Below are 26,891 nucleotides of genomic sequence, written 5' to 3' on the forward strand. Positions count from 1 at the left end.
TGTGTATTCATAGATAATTTTATCTATATTCTACAAGAAATGCACAAAAAAAGATCAGACATTCAAAATTCTTAAAACCAACGAGTGTATATATGGTGTAGGATAAACTATCAGAAGTAAAATTCCTCTCTTAAATTTATAAGATATCATTGAACTATAACTTCATATATTTTTTTTAAAGATATACTTATTTGAGAGAGAGCACACATGTGCATGAGTGGGGGGAGAGGCAAAGGGAGAGAATCTTCAAGCAGACTCCCTGCTTGAGTGTGGAGCCCAATGCAGGGCTCCATCCCACAACCTATGAGAACATGACCTGACCTGAAACCAAGAGTTGGGTGCTTAACCCAACAGAAATCAATGAAATAGAAACCAAAAGAATAGTAGAACAGATCAACAAAACTAGGAGCTCATTCTTTGAAAGAATTAATTAGACTGATAAATTGCTGGCCAGACTTATCAAAAAAGAAAGAGAAAGGACCCAAATAAAATCGTGAATGAAAGAGGAGAGATCACAACCAATACCAAAGAAATACAAGCAATTTTAAGAACATATTATGAGCAATTATATGCCAACAAATTAGGCAATCTGGAAGAAATGGATGCATTCCTAGAGACGTATATACTACCAGGCTGAAACAGGAAGAAGTAGAAAACCTGAACAGACCCATAACTAGCAAGGAAATTGAAGCAGTCATCAAAAATATCCCAACAAACAAGAGCCCAGGGCCGGATGGCTTCCCAGGAGAATTCTACCAAACACTTAAAGAAGAATTAATACCTATTCTTCTGAAGATGTTTCAAAAAATAAAAGTGGAAGGAAAACTTCCAAACTCTTTCTATGAGGCCAGCATTACCTTGATCCCAAAACCAGACAAAGACCCCACCAAAAAGGAGAATTACAGAACAATATTCCTGAGCAACAAGGATGCCAAAATTCTCGCCAAAATACTAGCCAACAGGATCCAACAGTACATTAAAAGGATTATTCACCATGACCAAGTGGGATTTATTCCTGGGCTGCAAGGTTGGTTCAACATCCACAGATCAATCAATGTGATACACTATATAAATAAAAGAAAAGACAAGAGCCATATGATCCTCTCAATAGATGCAGAAAAAGCATTTGACAAAGTACAGCATCCTTTCTTGATTAAAACTCTTCACTTTGTAGGGATAGAGGGAACATACCTCAATATCATAAAGCCATATATGAAAAGCCCACAGCGAATATCATTCTCAATGGGGAAAAACTGAGAGCTTTTCCCCTAAGGTCAGGAACACAACAGGGACATCCATTATCACCACTTCTATTCAACATAGTACTAGAAGTCCTAGCCTCAGCAATCAGACAACAAACCTAAATAAAAGGCATCTGAATCTGCAAAGAAGAAGTCAAACTCTCACTCTTTGCAGATGACATGATACTTTATGTGGAAAACCCAGAAGACTCCACCCCAAAATTGCTAGACCTCATACAGGAATTCAGCAAAGTGGCAGGATATAAAATCAATGCACAGAAATCAGTTGCATTTCTAAACACCAACAACAAGACAGAAGAAAGAGAAATTAAGGAGTCCATCCCATTAATTGCACCCAAAACCATAAGATACCTAGGAATAAACCTAACCAAAGAGGCAAAAGATCTGTACTCAGAAAACTATAGAACACTAATGGAAGAAATTGAGGAAGGCACAAAGAAATGGAAAAACATTCCATGCTCAAGGTTTGGAAGACCAAATATTGTTAAAATGTCTATGTTACCTAGAGCAATCTATACATTCAATGCAATCCCTATCAAAACACCATCAACTTTTTTCACAGAGCTGGAACAAATAATCCTAAAATTTGTATGGAGCCGGAAAAGACCCTGAATAGCTAAAGGAATGTTGAAAAAGAAAACCAAAACTGGCGGCATCACAATTCTGGACTTCAAGCTCTATTACAATAAGCTGTCATCATCAGGACAGTATGGTACTGGCACAAAAACAGACACATAGATCAATGGAACAGAATAAAGAACCCAGATATGGACCCTCAACACTATGGTCAACTAATCTTTGATTAAGCAGGAAAGAATGTCCAATAGAAAAAAGACAGTCTCTTCAACAAATGGTGTTGAGAAAATTGGACAGCCACATGCAGAAAAATGAAACTGGGCCATTTCCTTACACCATACATAAAAATAGACTCAAAGTGGATGAAAGACCTCAATGTGAGACAGGAATCCATCAAAATCCTAAAGGAGAACACAGGCAGCAACCTCTGTAACCTCAGCCACAGCAACTTCTTCCTAGAAACGTGGCTAAAGGCAGGGAAGCAAGGGCAAAAATGAACTATTGGGACTTCATCAAGATAAAAAGCTTGTGCACAGCAAAGGAAACAGTCACCAAAACCAAAAGACAATGGACGGAATGGGAAAAGATATTTGCAAATGACATATCAGATAAAGGGCTAGTATCCAAAACCTATAAAGAACTTATCAAACTCAACACCCAAAGAACAAATAATCCAATCAAGAAATGGGCAGAAGATATGAACAGACATTTCTCCAAAGACATACAAATGGCCAATAGACACATGAAAAAAATGCTCCACATCACTTGTCATCAGGGAAAGACAAATCAAAACCACAATGAAATACCATCTCACACCAGTCAGAATGGCTAAATGAACAAGTCGGGAAATGACAGATGTTGGCAAGGATGCGGAAAAAGGGGAACCTCATACACTGTGGGTGGGAATGCAAGCTGGTACAGTCACTCTGGAAAACAGTATGGAGCTTCCTCAAAAAGTTAAAAATAGAACTACCCTCTGACCCAGCAATTGCACTACAGGATATTACCCCAAACATACAAATGTAGTGATCTGAAGGGGCACCTGCATCCCAATGTTTATAGGAGCAATTTCCATAATAGCCAAACTATGGAAAGAGCGCAGATATCCATCGACAGATGAATGGATAAAGAAGATGTGGTGTATATACACAATGGAATACTACTCAGCCATCAAAAAAATGAAATCTTGCAATTTGCAATGATGTGGATGGAACTAGAGGGTATTATGCTAAGTGAAATAAGTCAATCAGAGAAAGACAATTATCATATGGTATCACTCATATGTGGAATTTAAGCATCAAAACAGAGGATCATAGGGGAAGAGAGGAAAAAATAAAACAAGATAAAATCAGAGAGCGAGACAAACCATAAACCATAAACCATGAGACAAACCATAACAAACTCTTAATCATAGGAAACAAACAGGTGGCTGGAGGGAAGGGGGAAGTCAGAGGATGGGGTAACTGGGTGATGGACATTAAGGAGGGCATGGGGATGTAATGAACACTGGGTATTATATAAGACTGATGAATCACTGAACTCTACGTCTGAAACCAATAATACATTATATGTTAATTAATTGAATTTAAATAAAAAAATTAAAAAGAAATCTACTTTGAAGGATTGTAATATTAAATGGGATAATATACATAAAAGCATGCTTTACAAAATTGAAATACAACAAGCAGTACTTAATTTTTCTAAATTAAATTAAAGCTGGATCAGAGCCCCCATGTTGAAGGAAGGTATCCAATATTAGTCATCCCTGGCAACGGGGATGGGGGGTGGGGGGGAGAGGCTTTTGCTATCAGGCAAATATACAATATCAGGCAAATATGTAAGAAAGAGACTCTGCTCTTGAGTCCATCATGGTTGCCACTGGGATGTTCGTTGCCCAAGCTCCATTGGCCCATTAACAGGCCAGTGGTTGTATAGCCACTTTGCCCAGTGTGGCAATGCAGTATTTTGTTGCAGCTCCCAAGGTAATGCGGCTTGATGATCATTTATCTCAGCAAACATCATTTCATCCCTCAGAAAAATAGTGCTGTCTCCTAGAGGACTTCCACACAGAACCCATCCACTCGGGAACTCACCTTACACCCTTAGTATCAAGTCGCTGGAGCCACTGGTACCTTCAGGCAACTCTCCTTTCAACCCAGCACCTACATCAACCCCTATCTCCTCTCTCCTGAGAACACCCGGTGAAAATTTTCCTCACCCGTAAGAGTCTGGACAGGACTATCAACAGGTGCCTCACAACTTCTCTTTGGGGGTCAGGAAACATGAAAACCATTAACCCCTGAGACAGAAGCTCAGAACTTCCTGTAAGACAAAAAGGGAAGTGAACTTTTGTTCCTTCTGGAGTCCCCTCTGGCAGGGAATAGAAGCAGCAATCAATAGCTTGGTAAAATATCCTGCCTCAAATGAAGGCTGCCTAAAGCTGGGAAAGAATCCCTACGAAGAAAAATTACCCACTCTTGTCATTGCCAGCCCAACCTCCTCCCCACAGGGAAGCACTGCTACACTTATATATGAATCAGTTCTTTCCCTGCTTCCCCACTCCCACCAATGAAGGAAGGAACAGATCTTGAGTCTCCTGGGAGAAATAAGGAGGCAGCCTCTACAAGTCTCTGAACCTGCCACTTGGCCTTCCTAATGAAGACCAAATGTGCCCTTGTGACCCCAGGAAAATAGCCTAGTTTAGGCTCTGATCCAGGACCAATGGAAGTTCTAGGGGAAAAAGCTCAAGAGAAGAGCCCCTTCTCATAGCCTGGGCTCTTTCACTGCAACCGCAGATTGGGACACAGTTCTGTGTTAGTCCTTCTGACGGCTGCCTCAAGGAATCTGATCGCTTTAGGCACCACCTGGCACCAGAGAAATTCACAATGCCTGAAGCTGGGAACTGGGGTCCCCATGCCCAGTCCACATTAAGGTACCATCAATTCATGCATTTTGTCAACCCTGACGTTAGGTTTAGAGTTTAAGCTTGAGGTTGTAAAAATTCAGGTAACCCATTCCCATTGCATTATATGTCCGGGACAATTCTTCAGGCACCACACTATATCACGTAAATGACACTCTCCTAAAATTTCATAACACTGTGATCCCTGACTGTGGGCACAAAGCACATCTTTTTCTAGAGAAATTGATCTTCATCTCTCCAATCATTTTTCAGCTAATACGCTTTCTTAGTTTTTTATGATCCTGATGCTTTCCCATAGGAACAGGAATCTGGAAGAAAGGAAAACAATCCTAGAAGCAGAAAAAAAGTATGAGATCACTCACGGATGGTGTTACCAAGTCATTTGGACAGATCACTTCCTAGATGTTCTAAGTGTCCAAGTTCTGTCTCATTGCCTCATTCAATATTTCTCTGAAGGGAAGCAATAGACATTAGCTATGACTTGTTATGTGACCCCGGGTCATTAACTCAACCCCTTTATGCCTTCACATCTCCCTTAGCTAGAAGTGCTCAAGCCATAGGTACATGGAAAATATCTCAAAATGGGAGTTATATGCTCTAAGATCCCTAGTACTGGCTTTTCCATCTATTGGATGACCAATTCTCTCTGATGTTCAAGCTATGAGAGTTAAATTTGAAATGAAGGATGTACTATATTAAATATATTAATTAATAAGAATAGAAATTAAACCTTGCAACCTGAAGGGGTTGCTTCCTCTATAAGCTTGACTAGGCCTACAAAAGCTGAAGGTTACTTCTTTAGACCTATGGTCTGAGAGTGGTCTGGGAGCTAGGGCAAAATGGAGAGACTGTGGTAGAGCCAGGATAAGACATGTTACACCTACTTTTTCCTCCCCTCTAAGTCTGAATACTGGTAAGTCAGGTGGTCCTGAGGGCTCATTTTACTTTACCATTCAAGATAAACCCATACTACCTTTACCTCTCTATACCACCTTTCCTTCCTTCTTGGATGCTCCAGTCTCTTTGATGTTTACTTACCAGCCACCACTCCACTTAGCCATTAAACAGTTTTAACCTTGATGACTTGGTATGAATGAGACAAAGATCCACTTGGCACCTTTGGCCACTTTTGCTTCAGCAAACTGAGTAGGGTGTCCAAGAAGAAACCCTTGCATTAGGAAGACTTCTAAGAAGATTCCAATGATCCCCAGTTCCTGATGTTCAACCCTTGTGTAATTACCCCTCCCTTTGAGCATAGGCACGACTTAGTGATTTGCCTCTGACTAATAGAATAAAGGAAAGGTAATGGGGTGTCATTTCCGTTATTAGTTTACAAAAGATTGTACTACACTTGATCTTAGCCAAAAGGCCGAGAAGCGATAGTTTACAAAAGATTGTAACTTCTGTCTTGTTTGCAAATTCTCTCCTTGCTTTGATGAAGTAAGCTGCCATGTTGGAGAAGCCCACATGACAAGGAACCAGCCAGCTCCAGCCAAGAGCCAGCAAGGTTCTGAGGATCCCAGTCCAACAGGCTTTGAGGAACTGCATCCTGCTAACAACTGTGTGAATGAGTACAGGAGTTGGTCCTTCCCCAGTCAAGCCTTCAGATGAGAATGTAGCCTCAGCAAACACCTTAATTGCAGCCTTGAAGCAGAAGATCCAGGTAGGTCTCACCTGAATTTCTGACCCACAAAAACCGTGAGATAATAAGTATGTATTTTTTAAGCCACTAAATTTTGTAGTATCCATTACACAGCAATAGATAATTAATGCACTCCTAAACTACTGTAAACTTGATGTAAAATGTTGCATGTTTGGGAAGGCAGGCACGATACAGGAGGACAATTGTCCCTGGAAACATCCCTGGACGTACTGTCTTTATGCTCAAAGACTATCCCATATACTCTTATGCTGAAATGGTATCATTGGGTTCTAATAAGCCCTGAGTAGCCTCCAGGAGGTGAGGCCTAGGTGACATAGTAACTCACCCCACCAAACAGATAGTTTGGGAGCAGATGAAAAGAGAGTTTTGGGGCGCCTGGGTGGCTCAGTTGGTTAAGCGACTGCCTTCGTCTCAGGTCATGATCCTGGAGTCCCAGGATCGAGTCCCGCATCAGGCTCCCTGCTCAGCAGGGAGTCTGCTTCTCCCTCTGACCCTCTTCCCTACTCATGCTCTCTCTCTATCATTCTCTCTCTTTCAATAAATAAATAAAAATCTTAAAAAAAGAGAGAGAGTTTGAACCAAATTCTAGACTTTAAGAGTTTTTCTCACTTTGTAAAGGCCCGAAGGTTTTCAGAGTAAGCTTTTTGTACTTTTTATGAAAAAAAAAATGTAAATGTTTTAATACAGGACATCTGAGCAGGGTCAAATAAAGGACCCCAGGATAAAACTGAGAAGGCCACTGTCCGGCTTCTTACAAGGGACTGGTGCACTTACAGAAGCCAAAGAGGAAACCAGTAAGAGCTGAACACAGTTCTTCCTTTCCCTAAGCACAAGCCCCAGCCCCAGGCCCAGTGCAGCACACAGAGAACAGCACTCTCTATTAGAAGAAACATTTATTGAGGAGGATTGATATTCTTTGTTGTGCTGAAGGTTGTTCTCATCAGAGGATATATTGTCATGAAAACTGTGAGGCTTTCTTAACAAGGACGGAATGATTTCTTTAGGGAAATTTTTCTCTGTGGAAGTGCTGGAGAAGCATTTTCTGCTTGAGTAGAAGAGTCAAATCACTAAACACAGTACTTTCACCAGGGTCACCCCTGGTGGCCGAAAGGACCTGGCATACTTGATGCACACAGGTGGGGCTTGGATGAGGCACAGGTTCCCCGGAGGGCAGAGAAGAAGGGGGTTGACTCTGGCTTAATACCTGGTCCTTGAAGGCCACAACTTTTCGGGGATGTCTGACCCTGTGTCTGTTCTGTCTGACACGTCTAAGACGGTTCTGGCCAGCACAGACGGCTTCATGGCTGCAGGACTTGATACTTGCCCGTTTCTTTTGTTGTGGGTCAGAGAGAGCCCAACAGTTGGAGGAATATCTCTTGTCAGGCCCTACCTGGGCCTGTAGTTCCTCCTGCTGCTGGCTTAATGCTGAGGCCTCAGATCCATACCTACATGCCAGCTTCTCTTCTAGGACCTTCCCAGTGGTAGTCATGAGCTTGTGAGCTTCAGGAGGCCCATCACTCACAAAAGTAGTCACACTCTGAACTGGGTCTTGGTGCTGCACTAAGGTTGACATGAACTTGGCTTTTTGCTGGGGACTTTCCTGCTGCCCTGTGATTTTTTTCTTGGAATTGATCCACTGAAAAAAGTGCCTCATCTTTTTTCTGAAGTAACTTTCAGGAGGAAACTGTTCATTCTGTGACAGAGATGGGGAAGCCCTCTCTAATTTTCTGTCCTCAACACGGTAGCTCTCCTTTCTGCCTACAGATGTCCCTACTCCTGAGTCCTCACTTCTACATTTTCTTGCTTTGGAATCCTGAGGTCTCACTTTCCTTTCACTTTTTCTCTGTGGGAAATTCTTAGTCCGGCACTTACAGAAGGCCAGCTTAGAGTCCCAGGACTCCTGCTGCTGCCCCGTGCTAATTCTGCTGTCCTCCAATTGAACATGCAGCACCTGGGACGCTTCCATGTCCCCACTGCAGACACTCTGGGACGGAGTCAGGGAAGCCTTGGAAGTCAAGCTATCTGAAGTAAGGGGCATGTCAGTGGGACATCTTTGAGCACTCAGAAGCTGTCTTTTCAGCTCTGATAGCTTAGAATCTTGGGGAACCAGTATTTTTGGTGAGCGATGTTCAGTGGTCAGGGCAGTTTCTACCTTACTCATACTGACATTTATCATTTTGGAGCTTCCCAACTCACTGGTTGTCAAGGTGTCACAAGATTGGGATTGAAGAGTACAGAGCTCCTCGGTGTCGAATATATCCGTGGACAGGCTGGACATGGCAGAATGTTCTAAATTCTTCTCCACCATCACTTTGCCCTGTACCATTTCTACTCTGTTGCTGGAACCCACATTCTCATGCCTTGGCTCATGTCCAGCCGCAGCTTGCCTTGTGGGCACCTCTGGGCCACATGTGTTTTTTGTTACAGTCTCACTGGGTCTGACTTGAGCTCCGATGCTGTGTGTAAGGGGCTGAAAAGTCTGGCTGCCGCACTCAGCTATCTGGATACACTCTGCAGGCTTGTGTTCAGTGTGAGAGTGTGATGACTTCAGGACCCCCCGTCCTTCATTGCCCACAGATAACATAGTAGGGAGAGGATGATGCAGGGTGGGGACTGAATTTGCTGTTCTCACCCTGTTTCCCAAAAAAGTTTTGGAGCTTCCCTCAAGGGGTTTAAAAAACTCAGCTTTGGAATCCACCCCAGAAATATGCATGGCTGAGGAGGGAAAGTCAACTTGGGGAAGAGGCCATGTTTTGGCTTCTCTCAACATATAGAATTTTATGGATTCAAGAACCCTGAGGGGTAGACCCCACCTCTGACTCATGCGAAATCTTATAATATGTGCCTCTAGCACCTGTCGTGTTTTGGGATCAAGAAAAGAAAGTTCTAGAGTGGTGACCTGGCAGTAAACCCTACCCACCATAGTCTTTTTTGAATTTGTGTTTTTTGAGGTAGTCTGGGAACTCCCAGAGAAAGACAAGGTATTGTCATCAGCCAGCCATGAATAACACACACCTATAGGAATCCTACCTGCTGTGATCTGCCAAAACTTCTTGCTCAAATGTAATCTAAGAGTGCTTTTGATTTGATTCCGGTCTGTCTCCTTCCTTGAGACATTTAATAATTCATTCCCTGAGTGATTCCTTGAATGACACACACAGTTACTTGTTGTCTCTAAGGCAGCCCTGCGACCCTTCACTAGGTAGCATTCTGAGACCCTTTGTGGGCTCTTCTCTAGGATATACCCAAGATTCCTCCTCATATCCTTCCTTAGCTGGAACTTTGTTGGGACCCTCTCATGGAATCTTCCTGGGAGATTCAGTTCAGTCTTTGCTAGATCCTTGCTACTATGGCCCTGAAGCTCATAGAATTGTGAGTGAACATGTCTGCTTTTTTGCTGAGAGATTGCTGTTAATTTACACTGAGGCTCCATCAGTGCTAGGGACTCTAGGTTTCTACAGTCATGGAGGCACCAGCGTGGGATTACCTTCCTTGGACTATGTAACTGCAATGTCTCCTGGGGTTCACAGGTGATATGAAAATGGCCGGGAAGGATGGGGACTGGTACATGGGCATGGGATGACCGGCTAACCAATGGAAGGTTGGGAGCTCGAGGACAAATGGTTTCTTGAGATTTCTGGAACACAGGGACTAAACCCCACAAGCTTTCCTGTTGCTTCTGCAACACGTGCCATTCCAGGTGTTGATGTTCAGTCAAGATATGAGAATCTGACTCATTCTTGGATCTATGGAAAGACACTCCACAGTCCCTAACCTGGGATGAAGAAGAAGATGGTATGATTCGGAGGCGGGATTGAAAATGGGCCTGGGTGTTCACCTGAGTGAAAGTTAGGGGCTGGGATTGGGACAGGGTTTGAGGCAAGGGTTGGAGATGTACACTGGGGAGAGGCAGGGGATGGGAATGAGAAAGTGGTGGAGATATGAGATCCTGCATTTTGACTGCAGAGGTATTATGAATTCCATTGAATAAGACAAAGTGAGACTCTAGTGGGGAAGTACTACTAGAAAACAGGAGAGTGGCTACTAAGGACTCACTGTGCAAAGAAGGAAGACCCCAGAAGAACTGGCTATATTTCTGATGCAAGTTTTCCCCCAAAGACTTGACATTGAGGAGCTGCTGATAAATACGCAGCCACTCTGGTTTGCCTTCAATATTCCAGCCAGTTTTGGGGGCTGTGGTGACCTGTACATCAGATGGCTGCAGCAAATTCCCTTCAGATGTCCATTGGTATTCTGACCACATTTGTTTGGAAAATGGCCCCTCCTCTTTTACTCTCTTCTTTAAAATCTGGAAGGCCATTCTATTCTTCATTTCTCTCTCCAAGAGAGCCTGGAAGTTAAGGCCAGGGAAAGAAATTGCACTGACCTCCTTGTGCTTAGTAGCAGAGTCTCTCCAGAGATAGGTTTCTGGTAGATGGAGGGAAATTTGCTCTTGCTGAAAACTGGAGTGTGCTGACGTGGGGAGGCACATGTTCTTGGCCTGAGCCTGCCAACAGGAGAATTCTGAAATTGACAGGCTTGAGCAGTCACTACCTCGAATTGTTGGGACACAAGTGGACAACCCAGCATGGCTATCTGGAGATGACTTCTCAGGATCAGGCTTCATTGAGATGGAAATCGATTTAGATTGAGTCACAGTTAAAGTGCAGTGTGGCGGTGGTGAAACAGACAGGGTTGGTGGTGCATGATGACAAGCAAATGAATCAGTGGGATTCCTTGCCTGGGACAGATTTGGTAAGAGGTTGATACCTTGTGAAATGGTGGGGTCAAGAGCGGAGATGGTATTCAGAGGTAAAGTGGCCTCTAGTTGGACAACAGGATCCCCTTTCTGAATGTCATGTAGTAGGAGAGGGGGAAAGGCAAGGGGCTGGGGTATGGAATGGGTCACTGGGAATTCAGAATCCCAAGGTTTTGGTTGTAGGGGCAGGGAGTGCCTGGGGGGTGAGGGTAAGAAAAAGTCAGCTAAAGAGGTCATTGGGTTAGGTGAGAAGATAGTGGGGGGTGGTGGGGAGGGCTCAGGCAAAGGCACTGGTATTAGGTCTCCTGGACGGACTGCTGAGAAGTCAGGGGATGAAGTGAATGATGAGTCAGTCACAGGAGCCGTGGAAACCAAGGGGATCACAGAGGGAGTAGCATCTTCCAGGGCCTCTGGGAACAGCAGCCGATTGACTTCAGCCGTTGTGCTATTACACACCTCACAGAAGGGATCTGGACATAACAGTTGACGAAAGTGGATGGTATCATGATGCCGGCCTAGGGGGCTGAGGAGACAGGAGGTACAAAGCTGCAGCCAGGACCAGAACAAATATATGTGACCCTGGCAGATCTGGCAAAGGTAGCGCCCCATCCCCCACCACCAACACCACCAACATCCCCAAGACTTTCACATTCTAACTCTGAGGAATTTCCATCCCATGTCAATCCCGGGCTTCCCTGAGGCCCTAGAAATTCATAGACTCTGCTCAAAAGGGGGGGGGGTGGTACAAGAAAGAAGGTAATGTTTAGTCACCTTTGCAGAAGAGAAAGCACCTTTCTTGCCTCCTTTACTTCACTCTGGCAAGTTCTCCCACCTGGGAAACCAGGAGAATGATGAAGATAGAAGCAAGAGATCTTATAAGAGGCTGAGTAGAGTGTCCTTTAAGTGATACCCTTGGTAGATTGGACTTGGAGAACTCCAAGAATTAGGATATAAGGTCACATGATCGATGAAAGTAAGGCTTGTATTTTTATCATTCACAATGGACTTTTGTATGTATTATCTATCCCATGTGATACTGAAAACCACCCTATGAAGAACATAGGGCAATGGATACCTCAAAGAGGAAGTTGAGTATCCATAATGTCGTAGGTCTTTCACAAAGTCAGGAGACAGAAGTTCTGACTTTTGACGTCTCACACAGCCACCTATTGGGCAACACCCATTGCCCAGATCCATCAGTGCTTCATGCAGAGCAGGGAATCTGAGAAGGGTTTTGTGCTCTGATTGCCTTTCCATAAGCCTCTCCTCTGAGGCCTCTGTTTTCTAAGAGGGACTGTGTCTAGCAGCTGACCTCCTCAGAGATCATGGACCTGAGCCATCATGAAAAGGACAGGAAGGGTCACCCTTGGAGAGCTCAAGTGGAATAGGCAGAACCTTACCTTTCAGATTCCCACCTTTCCTCCTCCTCTTGGCTCTGCCCTGATGCTAGAACAAAAATAAAAGAATGAGGGTTTGGGACTTATCTCTCACTCTTCTCTTAGAATGGAAACATTCTTTATCCAAGAATAGTAGGACTTTATTTCAATTAATAGAACTTTGTGTTCCTTGCTTTTATCAATTTTTAAAGCTGATAAAATGTTTTCAATATTTACTTCTTTGAAAAACTCAAAGGAGGATTTTGTCTGGGAGATCCACACTTGATATTCCCAGTCATAAGTCCTTTGTTCAATGAGGACATAGAAACTGAAGCCCGACAGTCACCTCTGTGCTCCCTCAGGTAGGACCCTGCATGCTAGGACATACCTCAAACCCCTGGCTCTTCTCAGAGGCTTAGCACTGTTCTCCTGATCAGCCCAACACAAAGGAAGGCTTGTCCGACTGATGCTTGACATGGGACTGTGACTCCTGATCAAGTGCTGGAAAACTTTGTTCTCTTACACAGATCCCATACTCTCGAAATAACCCAATCCAAGACTACAGAATCCCTGTGTTTGGGATTTTACCCAAGACACGCCACCATACCCACATAGACTGTGAGTTTCAAGTAGAAAACTTAGTCTTTCCTTAACCCTTACCCCTGCCAGATCTCTTTTCCTAGAGCAGTGAATGTCTCTAGAATAGAAACTTTCCAAACTGAAATAGAAAGAGAAAAAGAATTTTTTTAATGCTAATATCTAGAATATCCAAGAACTGTGTTCCAAAATGTGTAACATATAGGTAATAGGATACCAGAAGGAGAAGAAAGAACAAAAAAAAATATTTTAAGTAATAATGGCCAAGGATGTTCCAAAATTAATGACAGATGAAACATACATTGTGGAAGTTCATACATGGACGTATCATATTCAAACTGTAGGAAAACAAAAGGAAAATTTTTGAAAGAATCCAGAGGAAAATAAAAACCCTACCTCTAGAGGAAAAAAACATAAGAATCATGACCTATTATCATAAACCATGCAAGTAAGAGATTGGAGTGAAATATTTAGTGTTGAAAGAAAAATACCACCAATCCAAAATTTTATATCTAGTGAAATTATCCTGCAAAAGTGAAAGAGAAATAAAAACTCAGACTGATAAAAACAGGGAACTCATCAGCAACAGACCTGCCTTGCAAAAGATATTGAAAGAAGTTCTTTGGGGAGAAGGAAAATAACTCAGATCTACGTAAAGGAAAGAAAGAGAAGGAATGAATGAAGACAAAATAAAACTTTCATTCATCTTACTCTCAGTTGACTTAATAATAATAATGATAATGTGTTGGGTGATTTTAGTGTATGGATAAGTGAAATGAATGGCATCAATGTTACAAGGGACTGGAGGAATTGGACACTCCTGCACTATCTATGAATTGGCATAGCGTTATATGAAAGTGGACTTAGATTAGTTGTAAATGTATATTGCAAACTCTAGGACAACCACTAAAATATTTTTAAACAGGGAACCATTGGTATGCTAACAAAAGTGAGAAAATGGAATTATATATAATGCTTGTTTAAAATCAGAAAAAGGAAAAGGGGAAGGATAGGTATAATGAATAGTAAACAGTACGGACCAGTAGAGATATTAATCCAAGTATATTTAAAAACCACTAAATAGAAGTGGTCTAAATTCACCAATTAAAAGAGAAGACTGTCAGAGTAGATAAAAACAAGACCCAATTATATGTTATGTTGTCTATAAAATACCCACTTTAAATATAAAGATACACATAGATTAAAAGCAAAGGGACAGAGAAAAATGTACCATTCTAACACTAACCAAAAGAACAGAGGAGTAACTGTATTATTTTGGACAAAGCAGACTTCACAACAAGGAAAATTATCAGGGGTAAAGAGGAGCATTACATAACAACAAAGAGGTCAATTCTCCAAGAAGACACAACACGCCTTAACATGTACACATGTAACAACATAGTGTCCAAGTATGTGAGGCAAAAACTGGTAGAATTGCAAGAAAAAATGGATGAATCCACTGTTATTGTTGGAGATTTCAACAGCCCTCTATCAGAAATGGGCAGATTCAGCAGGCAGAAAACCAGTAAAGATGTAGTTGACCCAAACAACACCATCAATCAACTTGATCTAATTGACATTTATAGAATACCTCATCGAACCACAGAATACACATTCTTCTCAAGCTCCCATGGAACATTCACTAAGATGGACCACATTCGGCACCACAAAACACACCTTAACAAATATAAAATAGAAATCACACAAAGTATGTTTTCAGACCATAGTAGAATTAAACTAGAAATCAACTACAGGAAGATAGCTGGAAATCCCAAAATGTTTAGATTAGATTAAATAACACACTATTAATACACAGGTCAAGGAAAAAGACTCAAGAGAAAAAAAAAATATTTTAAACCAAATGAAAATTAAAATACAACTTAAGGGGCATCTAGGTGGCTCAGTCGGTTAAGCGCTTGGCTCTTGGTCTCAGCTCAGGTCTTGATCTCAGGGTCATGAGTTCAAACCCTGTGTTGGGCTCCACACTGAGCGTAGAGCTTACTTAAGAAAAGAAAAGAAAACAGAAAAGAAAAGAGAAAAGAAAAGGAAATACAACGTAAAATTTGTAAGATTCAGTAAAAGCATCATTTGGAAGTTGTTAGCTTTGAATTCATGTATTTGAAAAGAAGAATTTAATATCTCTGAGGGACTCGACTTACCTGATTGACATCTCTCTGTTTCCAAAATATTGGTGAACAAGGTTTCCTCTTTAGGTAGCACAGCACCAAAAGAAGGAGCCCCACCCCACAGAGGAAGGCAAGGATGGGAAGACCGAGCAAGTTTAATTGGAGTTCAGCCATGGTGCAGTAAGGCTTCTCAGACAAAGATGATTCACATCATTGGAAATGCACTGCTGCCTCAGGCAGCTGGGCATTGAGAATACATGTTCTAGACTAGAGTTCCAGGCCCACATCACAGAGCCTTAGTACAGACACCAAAGGTTCTTGAGGGTGGGGGAGGGGACAACACAGGCGAGAGAAACTCACATGCCCCTTCCCCCACCATCCAGCGCAGCAGATGTGTCCATCCTTCCATGGCCCGTTAGATGCCTCCAACCTACCTTCCTCCTCCACCTATTCACCGTATCATATATTTACCGTAGTGAAATTTTCTCGTTCCACCTGTTACCCTGATATTACCTGAGACCCTTTTTACTACGTAGTGATCTCACTTTGGACCTCACATCATCTCTGAAAGTTCGCTATACCCAGGGATTTACATCGCCAAGATCCACTCTGCCTTCAGCTGCAGCTCTCCCTCATGCATTTTTACCTGTGTGAAACCAGAAATAGACTCAGCGGCAGCCCCATCCCCCATATCTCCTCAAAAGTGTTCAAGTTCACTAAAGAGCAGGAGAAAGCAGAATAGTCTGTACCAAGGAACAGAAAGGATGACAAAGAGGGAGACAAGGGCATGACGCACCCATGGACCTGTGGCACGCAATTTAGAAGTTTTAGTAATTCTTTTATTTCCCCAAATCCCTCTTAGGCTATTCACGCCCTACAGGTTCTCTTCCACACATACAGTGTCTCACCCTGCTGCTCCCTTTCTTCTCGCCGTCAAATCCCCCTTCTTCCCCCAACATTTTTGAAGATTCCTTTATTTTACAGAGCAAATGTGCTGTAAAAACAGCCCACAGGACCAAACTCATCTTGATTTAGGAAGTGGGCTCCTCTAGCATAATGTCTAATGAGCACAATTGTAATTATATTTAGCAATACCTTTTGGCATTTTTTGAATGACACCTATGCTTACTTTTTCCATGAAAAGTATTTTTCCCATATACCTTCAAACTTTTCACCAAAATACCTATTGTCATCTCTACCGGTTTTAAAAATAATGTCATTTTTGTTGATGGTTTATGTGTATTTATTTCATCTCCCCGTGCTACCTAGTCATCTAATTGTTGGAACCCTTACAGCTTCATTATTTAGATTATAAACTGTTGAAATTAAGCCCTGTATCATTTCCTTACTTGACTTGCCTATATTCCCTCTCTGATGAATCAGTCTTGGCCCTAGACACCCAGTCCTTTCCCTCCCATATGAGGAGGGTTTACCAGTAATGACAGCTCCTTTCTTTATCTCTCTTCTCCTGCATCCACAGCTTCACCATTGTCTCTACCCAAAAGGAAGGTACACTTCAAGCCCATCCCACTTCACATACCCTCCCTTGACTGCAGGAGGTATGTCTGTTAAGAAAAATCCCTCCACATATCTTTGCATCTCTGGAATTGTTTTTAAATAGGAAGTGTGATCTTGACTGCCCCTAAGGCCCCTAGGACTCACAATTATAAAAACATCCTTTAAAGTCTGAGCAAGATAAGCTCCACCCAAAAAAATTTCCAGGTGAGAAGGGGTTATAAATATGGCACAGCAAATTTATTTTTCAAAAATGGCCTTGTTCTAAAAGAGGTTGGGAAACTGATCCAGATTAAAGGAAACTAAAGATACACAACAACTAGATGTAGTATGTGATCCTAGACTAAATCCTGTAAAGGAGGTTTACGCACACACACACACACACACACACACACACACACACGACATTACTTCATAAATTGGTAAAAATGGAATGTGAATGGGAGATTAGTTAAAAGTTTCATGTCAATGTGAAATTTACTGAAGGAGATAACTGTGCTGTAAGAGAATATGCTTTTCTTAGGAAATACACAATGAAAAATATTCAGGGAGAAAGTGCATGATGCATGAAATGTATTCTCAAATATTCAAGAATGTATGCATAATTTTTATACGTGTATATGTGTGTTCCTATGTAGAGAGAAGGGGAAGGAGGAAAGGAGAGAGAGATTGTAAACAGGTCAAAATCTTACTAGGTAAATCTGTATAAATGGTATGGTTTTACCATGTATGCAACTTCTCCACAAGTTTATTTTCCAATACTTACATTTCAAAAATGAATTTAACCCAGCCATTGAGATTTCTGGCTTTGATTCCAGCTGCTGCTGCTTCCACCATACTCAGACCCCAGATGTGTGCAATGCCAACTTTAAAACAGTTGTCTCAGGTTCTGTCCCACGCGAGAAACCTGGGATCCTCTCTGCACATTTGAAGCATGCTAACATTTCAACAAGGTTTTACAAAATACAGGCAAAGAGCACCCCCACTCAAAAAAAAAAAAAAAGATCTTAGAAATTATGTGCAATATAAAACAAACAAAAAAGAACAAAAATTCAACTTGTTTATTAACACGGAACCCCTCATTTCTTTTTCTTTAGTGCCACCAGGTTGCTCGTCTCCTGGGTTTTGCAGTGTGAATGATTTGCCAGCACTTTGTTTGCTCTGCTAGTCAGTTAGCACTTCTCCACCGGATTTCCATCTTCCAAAAATATGTTGACATCTTTTGTCTTATATGCTCCCCTTCTTGTCATCCTTAAGCACTTATTTTTAAATCTTTTACTTGTTAACACCTTTATTGAAATATAGTTCACATACCATACGGTTCACCCATTTAATGTGTATAATTCCTTCATTTTCAGTATATGCACAGACACGTGCATCACCACAGTCAATTTTAAAACATTGTCATGGCTTGAGAGAAAAATATCTGCAACCTTTTGCTATCATTCCCCTCTCCCGTCCTCCCCCCAGCTCTAAGATGAATCTACTTTCTGTCTCTAGACTTCCCTATTCAGAACACTTCATGTGAATGGAATTATATGTGGTCATTAGTGACTGGCTTCTTTCATTTCACATAATGTTTTCAAGGTTCATCCATGTTGTGGCATGGATTGGTCTTCTTTATTCCAAAAAATATATCATATGGATCTGTCATATTTTATTTACCCATTTCTGAGTTGATGGATGTTTGCATTGTTTCTGTCTTTTGACCTTATGAATAAGATAGCTGTGAACATTTGTCTACAAGTTTTTGTGTAGACCTATGTTTTCATTTCTGAGTATATACCTAGAGGTGGAACTGCTGGGTCATATGATAACTCTATGTTTACCATTTTGAGCAGCTGCCAGCGTGTATTCCAAGACTGCACCATTTTTCATTCCCACCAACATTGTGTGGGGGTTCTAATTTCTCCACATTCCCAACAACACTTGTATTCTCTTTTTGATTTTAGCCATCCTTGTGGGTGTGAAGCGCTAGCAAATACTGGTTAAGATTTGCATTTCCCTGAAGGCTAATGATACTGAGCATTTTTTTCATCTCATCTTTTACTTTTAATGGCATTTTGGGAAAGAGGGGAGTGTTTGATCTACTGTATTTAACTTGAAACACAATAGTTCATTTGAAAAGTGACAGGACAAATTTTTCTTCTAAATATTTGAAAACAGAGCAGTGTCAAGTCTTTATTAACATAAAGTGTTCTCCTATGTTTTTTGCAAGTTACAGTTACTGTGTGATGAAGGGACAGTGAAATTGTGCCCTGAATTTGCTCTGGAAGATTACTTCTTGTGTGGAGTGGAGGAATTCACTCAAATGGCTCCTCAGGGTTGACTATATGGCAGAGCAGAACTGATTGCCAAAGCCTCTAAAGCTCAGTGGTTTTTCGTCACCAATGCTGCATACATCTGTTGTGAGTAAGTATGTTCCGCAGGTGATAAATATCAAAGAAATGTGAGAGCTTTGACATGGGCACATGGCATATGTCTCAGAGAGGGATGGCAAGATGTTTAAATGGGCTTTTGCACTTTAATCATAGTGTAAAAGATGGGATGGGTGTAACACACCTGCCAAATGATAATAGTGCAAGTTGTGTGAGGGATATGTGGGAAGTTATATTGTTCGATCTGCTCTTGTACATGTTTAAACATGTCTGTAGTAAAAAGCGTTAATAAAAAAAAAAAGATGTTGGGTGCCTCGGAAGGACAGGAAGAGGGGCAGAAGGAGACGTGGAAAGGGTAGATCAGTCCATCGAGACTAGAATTTAGCTATCTCTCAATGAAGACATTTCAAAAAGTATGTTTCCTTTGAGATTGGGAAGGAAACCTCTTTCCATATAACAGGAAGAGGAAAAAGAGGAATAGGAAAATACTTTTTGGAAGGTTTTTGTTTTGTTTTGTTTTGTTTTTTGTTTTGTGAAAAGCTCCCACGTCACGCCTGTGAACTGTGGTCTAGCACATCTGCTGGGCAAGTGAAGATGGCCTAAGTCTGAAGAAAGTGAAGGAAGTTTAAAATAGATCTGAGGGGCGCCTGGGCGGCTCAGTCAGTTAAGCAGCTGCCTTCAGCTCAGGTCATGATCCCAGGGTCCTGGGATCGAGCCCCATGGGGGGCTCCCTACTCAGCGGGGAGTCTTCTTCTCCCTCTCCCTCTGCCACTTCCCCTGCTAGTGCTTGTGCTGTCTCTCAAATAAAATTTAAAATAAAATAAAATAGATCTGAGTAACAGGAGAGAATGTACTAAGGAAATAGTGACCTAACTCCATTTATTTTGTTCACGTTAGTAAGCCTGGGATAAGTATCTGTGGAATCAGTGAATGATTTCCAGGTAGTGCTGGGGCTGAATTTCTTGTGGCCTCAGTACTCTCAATTGTGAGTAGACTCAATTGTGAGACGTGAGATTTAATCCAACCGTAATCAGTTACTTACAGAAAGGCATTTCTAGAAAAGGCAGAGAGACAAGATTTTGCCAGACAGGAAGGATTGAAGGGGATTAAATGGGGCCCACTTGTACTGGAGCCTGTTTTTTTTTTTTTTTAATGGAATAGTTGATGCAATATCATTAGTTTCAGGTATGCAACTCGATACTATGCTGTGCTCACCACAACTACAGCTACCATCTGTCACCAGATAATACTATTACAATACCATGGACTCTACTTCCTATGCTGTACTGGAGCTTTTTACATGTTGGTTACCTGATAAGCCATCAGTTCTACCTTGGAGAGTGAGGAAAGGAAGACAAGGCCTTGGTAGATAGGCGAGAAGTGGAAAATGAATGAGGTGGAGTTGGAAAATAAAGAGGGGACATATACACTGGAAGGATGGGGGGATGAGGCAAAAGGACAGAATGTCAGACTATACTATTCCTGATGCCAGAAGTATTCCCAGTAATAAGCTCTACAGAGGAGTGGTAACTGCACTGGATTGGCCATAAAGGACCCTAAAATGAGATTATGTAGGAACTGGCAGGCTGTGTTATTGGCTGGTTTATCCGCATAGATGTTAGAGCCTCCAGGACCTCCTCACTTCTTCAGGTTCCCTACCGTTGGCCCCATCCCACCTATTGTCCCTCTCAGGGCCTCCACAGCATCAAAATCTGCATTCTTTCTGTGACCCTAACGTTCAGATACTGTATGGTCAATGATAACCCTGGACAAGAAGGTACAAGTGTGGTAGTGAAAGAGGTCGTAGACATCTGGTTTTTTGTTTTAGCACTGAACAGTCATGAGTCTGTCCAGAAGACTACCTCAGGTGCTCTCTAGGACACTCACCCCGTTTTTGAGTCCCAGTCTCAAGTGGAGTTGCCTTCCCTCCAAAACCCTATTGTAAGTGTGCGTACATGTGCAGTCGTGGCTGAAAAAAAGCATTCCATGGAGTTCCATGATAAGCACCCAAATATCTGTACCCTGGTATGCAGTCGAGAACTCACCTCTGGCTCATAAGTTGCACATCTTCTGGAGAAGATCTACCATGGCTCCACTAAGGCCAGTGAATATGAGAGGTGGCACCTCCATCCTGTCCATACTGAAAGCAATATCTTACATATTGCCATCAAGCATGGATGGAAGGAAGGCACCAAGATCGCCAAAGGGGATGCCATGCCCGACAGCCTGCAGATATTGTTTGAGTGCTCAAGGAACAGCCCCATGCCTTTTTGGTATAAGGCATCAGTAGGCTGTGCCGTGCTCCCATCGGCCTCAAAGTGGTGGTGCCTGGATCAGACTGAGGAAGGAGGGGAGCAGGACAGGGTCAAGATAAGGGGATGAGTAGACATAAGTCTTTGTTCCACCAGCAAGGTCACTCTTTCAACTTTTCATTTCTTCAAAGGTGTCTTACCCTGGAAGGTGGTAGCTGCCTGGTCAACATTCCTGCCACTAACAGCTAAGTGATGCTTTTGTTCTGCATTTGTTCTGCACAAAACGTCATCAGTCGGGCAGCCTGAAGAAATGCCCAGGGAAGGGGAGCGCTTCCAGTGGGAAACCTCAATGTCAAGTTTAACGTGACTCACATGACAGATTCTTAAGCAGCATCTATGCTGTTCTTCGACCCTACCCCAACCAGCCCAAGATCAACTGGGACGACACCCTCCCCCAAACACTCCCATTCAGAGTTCACCCACCTGTGGGATCCTCTGACCACTGACTTCTACATAATGATTAAGCTACTGTGTAGTAACAGTGAAGTAAAAACAGTGGCTTAATCATTATTTTCTGAAAACTATACCTGTGTTTGATCCTAGAACACTTGCTCTAAAGGGTATAAAACATTCAATGAGGGCAAAGGTGTGAGCTACTATACATTTTCAGGAAGGCTAAGCCAAAGGGCAGGAGACAGAGCCCATCTCCTCAAACTTCATCAGGAAATGGGCTTTGGGGGTCTTGGGGGGCACATGATATCTATTTCTCAAGAGCTCTGGGAGACTGGTCACCTTTTAGAAGCCAAAGGAAGTAATCAGTAACAGCTGAACTGAGTTACCTGAAACCCATGCCCCCAGTACAGTACACAGAACAGACATTGCTATTATTAGAGAAATATTTATTGGAGAGAATCAATATTCTTCACAAGGGATTATTTTGGGGTGGGAAATATCCCCCCCTGGAAATTCTGGAGAAGGGTTTTCTGTCTAAATAGTAGAGGCAGATCTCTGAACACAGTGCCTTCGGCAGTGGTGAGAGTGGCCGGAGGCCCCCTGGCCAGCTTGATGCCTGCAGGTGGCGTGTGGGTGGGGTGCAGGCTCCCTGTGGGGCGTGGATAGGGGATACTTGTTATGCAGTCGCTGGTCCTTAAATGCCACAGCTTTCTGGGGCTGTCTGTCCTTGTCTCTGATCTGTCTAATACTTCCAGTATGGCCTTGGCCAGCAAAGACAGCTTGTTGGTGGCAGGACTTGGTATTTGTCACCTTACAGGAGGGAGCCCTGTAGTTGAAAGGATACCCCTGGACAGGCTGTGCCTGGGCCTGCACTTGTGCTTCCTGCTGAGTTTTCCCATACTTGGTTGGGAAGGGAATGGGCTGTTGAGGGCAGGTGCTATCTATTGCATGCCAACGCCCTTTCTCTTTTAGGAACTTCTCAACGTCTGTCATGATTTTCTGAACTTTGGTTGTCCCAGTAAAGGCAGTTCTACCTTTAAGTAGGCCTCTGCTTTCCACAGATGATAGAGGGCTGCCCTTCTCCTGGGAGTTTTCTTGCCTCTTGCATTTTATCCCTGGATTAAGCCATTGCAAAAAATGCTTCATTTTTTTTCTGAAAGGGCTTTCAGGAGGAGGCTGACCCTTCTGGGAAAGGCTTTCAGGAGGTGGCTGACCCTTCTGTGATAGGGCCTGGGAAGGCTTGCTTCCCAGCTTTTCCTTCAGTAGCACGTCCTGAGTAGGGAACCTCTTCTTCAATGCCACATCCTCAGTAGGGAAACTGTTCCTTTTAAGTTGGGATGTCCCCAGTCCTGCATCCCCTCCACCAAGCTCTTGTGCCTTGGAGCCCGGAGGGCTCATGGTCACCGCAGCTGGTGGGAGATTATTATTCTGGCACTTCCTTAAGACATGCTTAGGGACCCAAGGCTTCTGCTGTTGTTCCATACTAATTCTAGTGTCCTCTGGATGGACATGCAGCACCTGAGAAGCTCCCATGTCCCCACTGGAGACACCTTGGGCATGAGTCAGTGAGGCCTTGTAAGTCAAACTCTCTGAGGCAGGGGGCAGGCCAGTGCGTTGGGCTTGGGCCCGGCTATGCTCTCTGTTTTCCAGTTTAAACTTTAACTCATACAACAGTTGTTCTTTAAGGTTTGAGGATTTAGGATCTTGGGGAATTGATAGGTTTGGTGGGGGGCTTTTAATGGGGATGGTAGTTTTGACTTTATTATCATTCACCTTTATGATTTGGGAGCTTACTGGCATGCTGGTTGTCAAGGTATTAGATTGTGATTGATGAGCATCAAGTTGCTTGGCCCTGAATATCTCCCTGGACACTGTGGGCACAACGACAGGTTCTAGATTCTTCTTTTTGCCCTGTTGCATTCCTCCTCTACCTCTAGAATTTGCACTCTTATCCTTTGGCTCATGTCTGGCCCCAGCTTGCCTTGCAGGCAGCTTTGGGGGCCATCTGTTGCCTCTGGTGTCATGTTTGACAGGTGTAAGAGTCTGTGTGCCATCCTTAATCTTCTGAACATCCTCTACAAACTCATGGTTGAAAGCAGAGGGTGATTGCCTCGGAATTCTCTGTTCTTCCTTGCCCACAGTTGAGGCGGCAGGGAGAGGATGATCCAGGATGGGGGCTGAATTTGCTGTTCCCACTTTGTCTCCATGGAGAGATTTAGAGCTGCCTCTAAGGGAGTTGAAGCCCCCAGGTTTGGAATTCACCTCAGAAATCAGGTTGGTTGAGGAGGAAAAGCTAGAATGGGATGTGTCCTTTATCAGTTTAAAGAGCTCTATGGATTCAAGGACCCTGGGGGGAAGGCCCCACGTCATCCTCATATGAAACTTTTTAATATGGCCTTCCAGCATCTGTTGTGCACTAGATTTAATAAAGGGAAGCTCCTGGAAGGTATTCAGGGAGTAGTCCTGAACCTCTGATGGTGGCAAACTTCTCTGTTTTATTTCAGTGTGGGAGTTCTCAGAAAGAAGCGATGTCTGCTTCATACTATGCCATGAATTATGCACAGTCCCGGGGAGCTGACCCTCATTGATTTCCTCAAACTTTTTGCTCAAATGTATTTCCAAGACATTTTCAAGTTGTCTCTGACCTAAAGTCTCCACAGACAGTGTTGAGTTTTTCTCTGGTGGGCTCCTAAGTTCTTTTTCAGAATCATACCCCATATCATTACCTGAAGAGCTCTCTGGGTCACTCAACAGATAATCTTTTGAGCCATTCTCTGGGTTGTGTCCCTGATCCTTCTCCAGGTCATCGTTATCCTTCTCCAGGTCATCGTCCTCTAGCTGAATCATTTCTGAGTCCCCCTCAGAGCTTTCAGATTCGCTCAATTTACTCTCCCTCTTAGAGATCCATGTGCGTCCACGATAGCGCTGCAAGTTAGGGGTCTCTGAAAAAATACTTGGACTCATCAGTGATAGAGACTTATAGATCCTGCGGGACAGGCCCCACCGGTGTTGGATGAGCCTCTTTCGAAGGTGACGCTCTAGTTTTGTTCGAAGCTCATCAGTGAGAGGAAACTGCCCAGGAAGGATAGAGATTGCAACACGGGCCTGGGAGGCCCGGTGATTAAGAGAAGGGTTAGGAGCTGAAGGACAGAAGTCCTCCTGGGATCTTTGGACAACAGCGGGTAAACCCCACACAGTTTCCTGTTTCTTCTGCAACACGTTCCATTCCAGCTGTTGCATTTCAGTTGATAGGAGACACTCTGATTCCTTCTCAGGTCTGTGAAAACACACTCCACAGACCTTAATCTGGGTTAGAGGACCAGATGGCAGGATTGGGAGTGGGGACTGAAGGTGGGCCTGGGGCTGGACCTGAGGGATAGGTAGGGGCTGGGGTTGGGGCTGGTTCTCAGGCAAGCACAGAGGAAGAGGATGGGGAACTACTGGGGATTCCTGCTCTGTGGAGGCATTCGAGATTCTGTTAAAAATAAAGATGGAAGAACAATTGTCCAAGACATGGGCAGCAGAGAACAAGGACTCACTATGCAGAGTTGGGAGACCCCAGAAGAGCTGGATAGGGGTTTGCTGTAAATGGCCCTCCTTTAAGGTGGTTGTAGGATATGGGGGCTGCCGATGCGCATGCAGCTCCTTTGATTGGTCTTTGCTGCTCCAGAAAGGAAGGGGGACTGCCAAGTCATGTTTATCAGCAGTTGTTTGTTTTGGAACAGAACCCTTTTTCATTTCCTTCCACATCCAGAAGTCACTCCTCTTTTGGACTTGTTTCTCTAGGAGTGCCAGGACATCAGGGCTGAGAAGTGAGAGGTTAGCAGGCTCCACAAGCTTGGCTGCAGGGTCTCCCCTGGAAGAAGCCTCTGCAGAATGGAGGGCCAGCAACTCGTGATGAACATTATATGGAGCCAAGGTTGAAGGGCAGAAGTCTTTGGCATGAGTTTGCCACCAAGGGAAGTCTAAAATTGACAATCTGGAGGCATTAATGCCCATGATTGTCGGGACATAAGTAGGCAACCCACCAGAGCTATCTGGAGATGAGATCTCTGGAACAGGCTTCATTGAGATGGAAATCGATTTAGATTGAGTCATAGTTAAACTGCAGTCTGGCGGTGGTGAAACAGACAGGGTTGGTGGTGCATTATGACAAGCAAAGGTCTCAGTATTTAGAGACAAAGTGGCCTCTGGATGGACAACAGGATCCACTGTCTGAGCATCATTTGGTGGGATTGGAGGAAAGGCAAGGGACTGGGGTGGGAAATTGTCCTTTGGGAATTCGGAATCCAAGGGAGGAAAAGACTCTGGTGGCAAAGAATCACCCGGTGGTGAGGGTGGAAAAAAGTCAGCCAAGGGGGTCACTGGGTTAGGTGAGAAGATGGAGGCAGGTGGTGGGGAAGGCTCAGGCAGAGAAGCTGATATTAGGTCTCCTGGAGGGACTGCTGAGGAGTCAGGGGAGAGAGTGAACGATGAGGAAGTCACAGGGGCTGTGGAAGCCAAGGGAGTAGCATCTTCCAGGGCCTGCGGGAACAGCAGCCGATTGATCTCAGCAGTTGTGCTATTACACACCTCACAGGAGGGGTCTGGACATAGCAGTTGATGAAAGTGGATGGTATCATGATGCCGGCCTAGGGGGCTGCAGGAGACAGGAGGTACAAAGCTGCAGCCAGGACCAGAACAAGGGAAGGAGGACATGCTGGCCTGGCAAGAGGGAGGGGCCACCTGAAGCCTGCTGACCCCTCCCAATGCCCCCCCTTTATGACTTCACAATGTACTCAGTAGCCTTCACCCCAATACCTGTTCTTATGGCTACCCCCTCCCATGGCTATAGCAGGCTGCACTGAATCCTACAATTGCATAAAACGTACTCTAAGAGGGATCAGGATAAAAGGGGAAAGACTAGTCACCTTCTTAAAGCAGAGATCAGCTTCCGGGCTTCCTCATCTTCTCTCTGGGAGCATCTGTAGTCTGGGAAACCGGGAGAATGGGATATATGTAGTGAAAGTAG

General features: G+C 43.5%; 2 protein-coding genes and 1 pseudogene across 2 annotated transcripts; all 3 read right to left on the reverse strand.

Moving 5' to 3' along the window:
• Positions 1-6,066: 6,066 nt before the first annotated feature.
• LOC123326593 lies at positions 6,067-6,142 on the reverse strand (annotated as a pseudogene).
• A 1,282-nt stretch (positions 6,143-7,424) lies between these two features.
• On the reverse strand, positions 7,425-11,792 carry LOC110569981 (spermatogenesis-associated protein 31D3-like). The gene has a single exon (XM_021677939.2). It carries the CDS (start codon positions 11,790-11,792, stop codon positions 7,425-7,427), a length of 4,368 nt encoding a protein of 1,455 aa, XP_021533614.2.
• A 10,622-nt stretch (positions 11,793-22,414) lies between these two features.
• On the reverse strand, positions 22,415-26,578 carry LOC110569980 (spermatogenesis-associated protein 31D4). Its single transcript, XM_021677938.1, has one exon. The coding sequence runs from the start codon at positions 26,576-26,578 to the stop codon at positions 22,415-22,417; it is 4,164 nt and encodes a 1,387-aa protein (XP_021533613.1).
• Between the last annotated feature and the right edge of the window lie 313 nt (positions 26,579-26,891).

The sequence above is a fragment of the Neomonachus schauinslandi genome, chromosome 13, assembly GCF_002201575.2.
Source record: "Neomonachus schauinslandi chromosome 13, ASM220157v2, whole genome shotgun sequence".
NCBI classification, from domain to species: domain Eukaryota; kingdom Metazoa; phylum Chordata; class Mammalia; order Carnivora; family Phocidae; genus Neomonachus; species Neomonachus schauinslandi.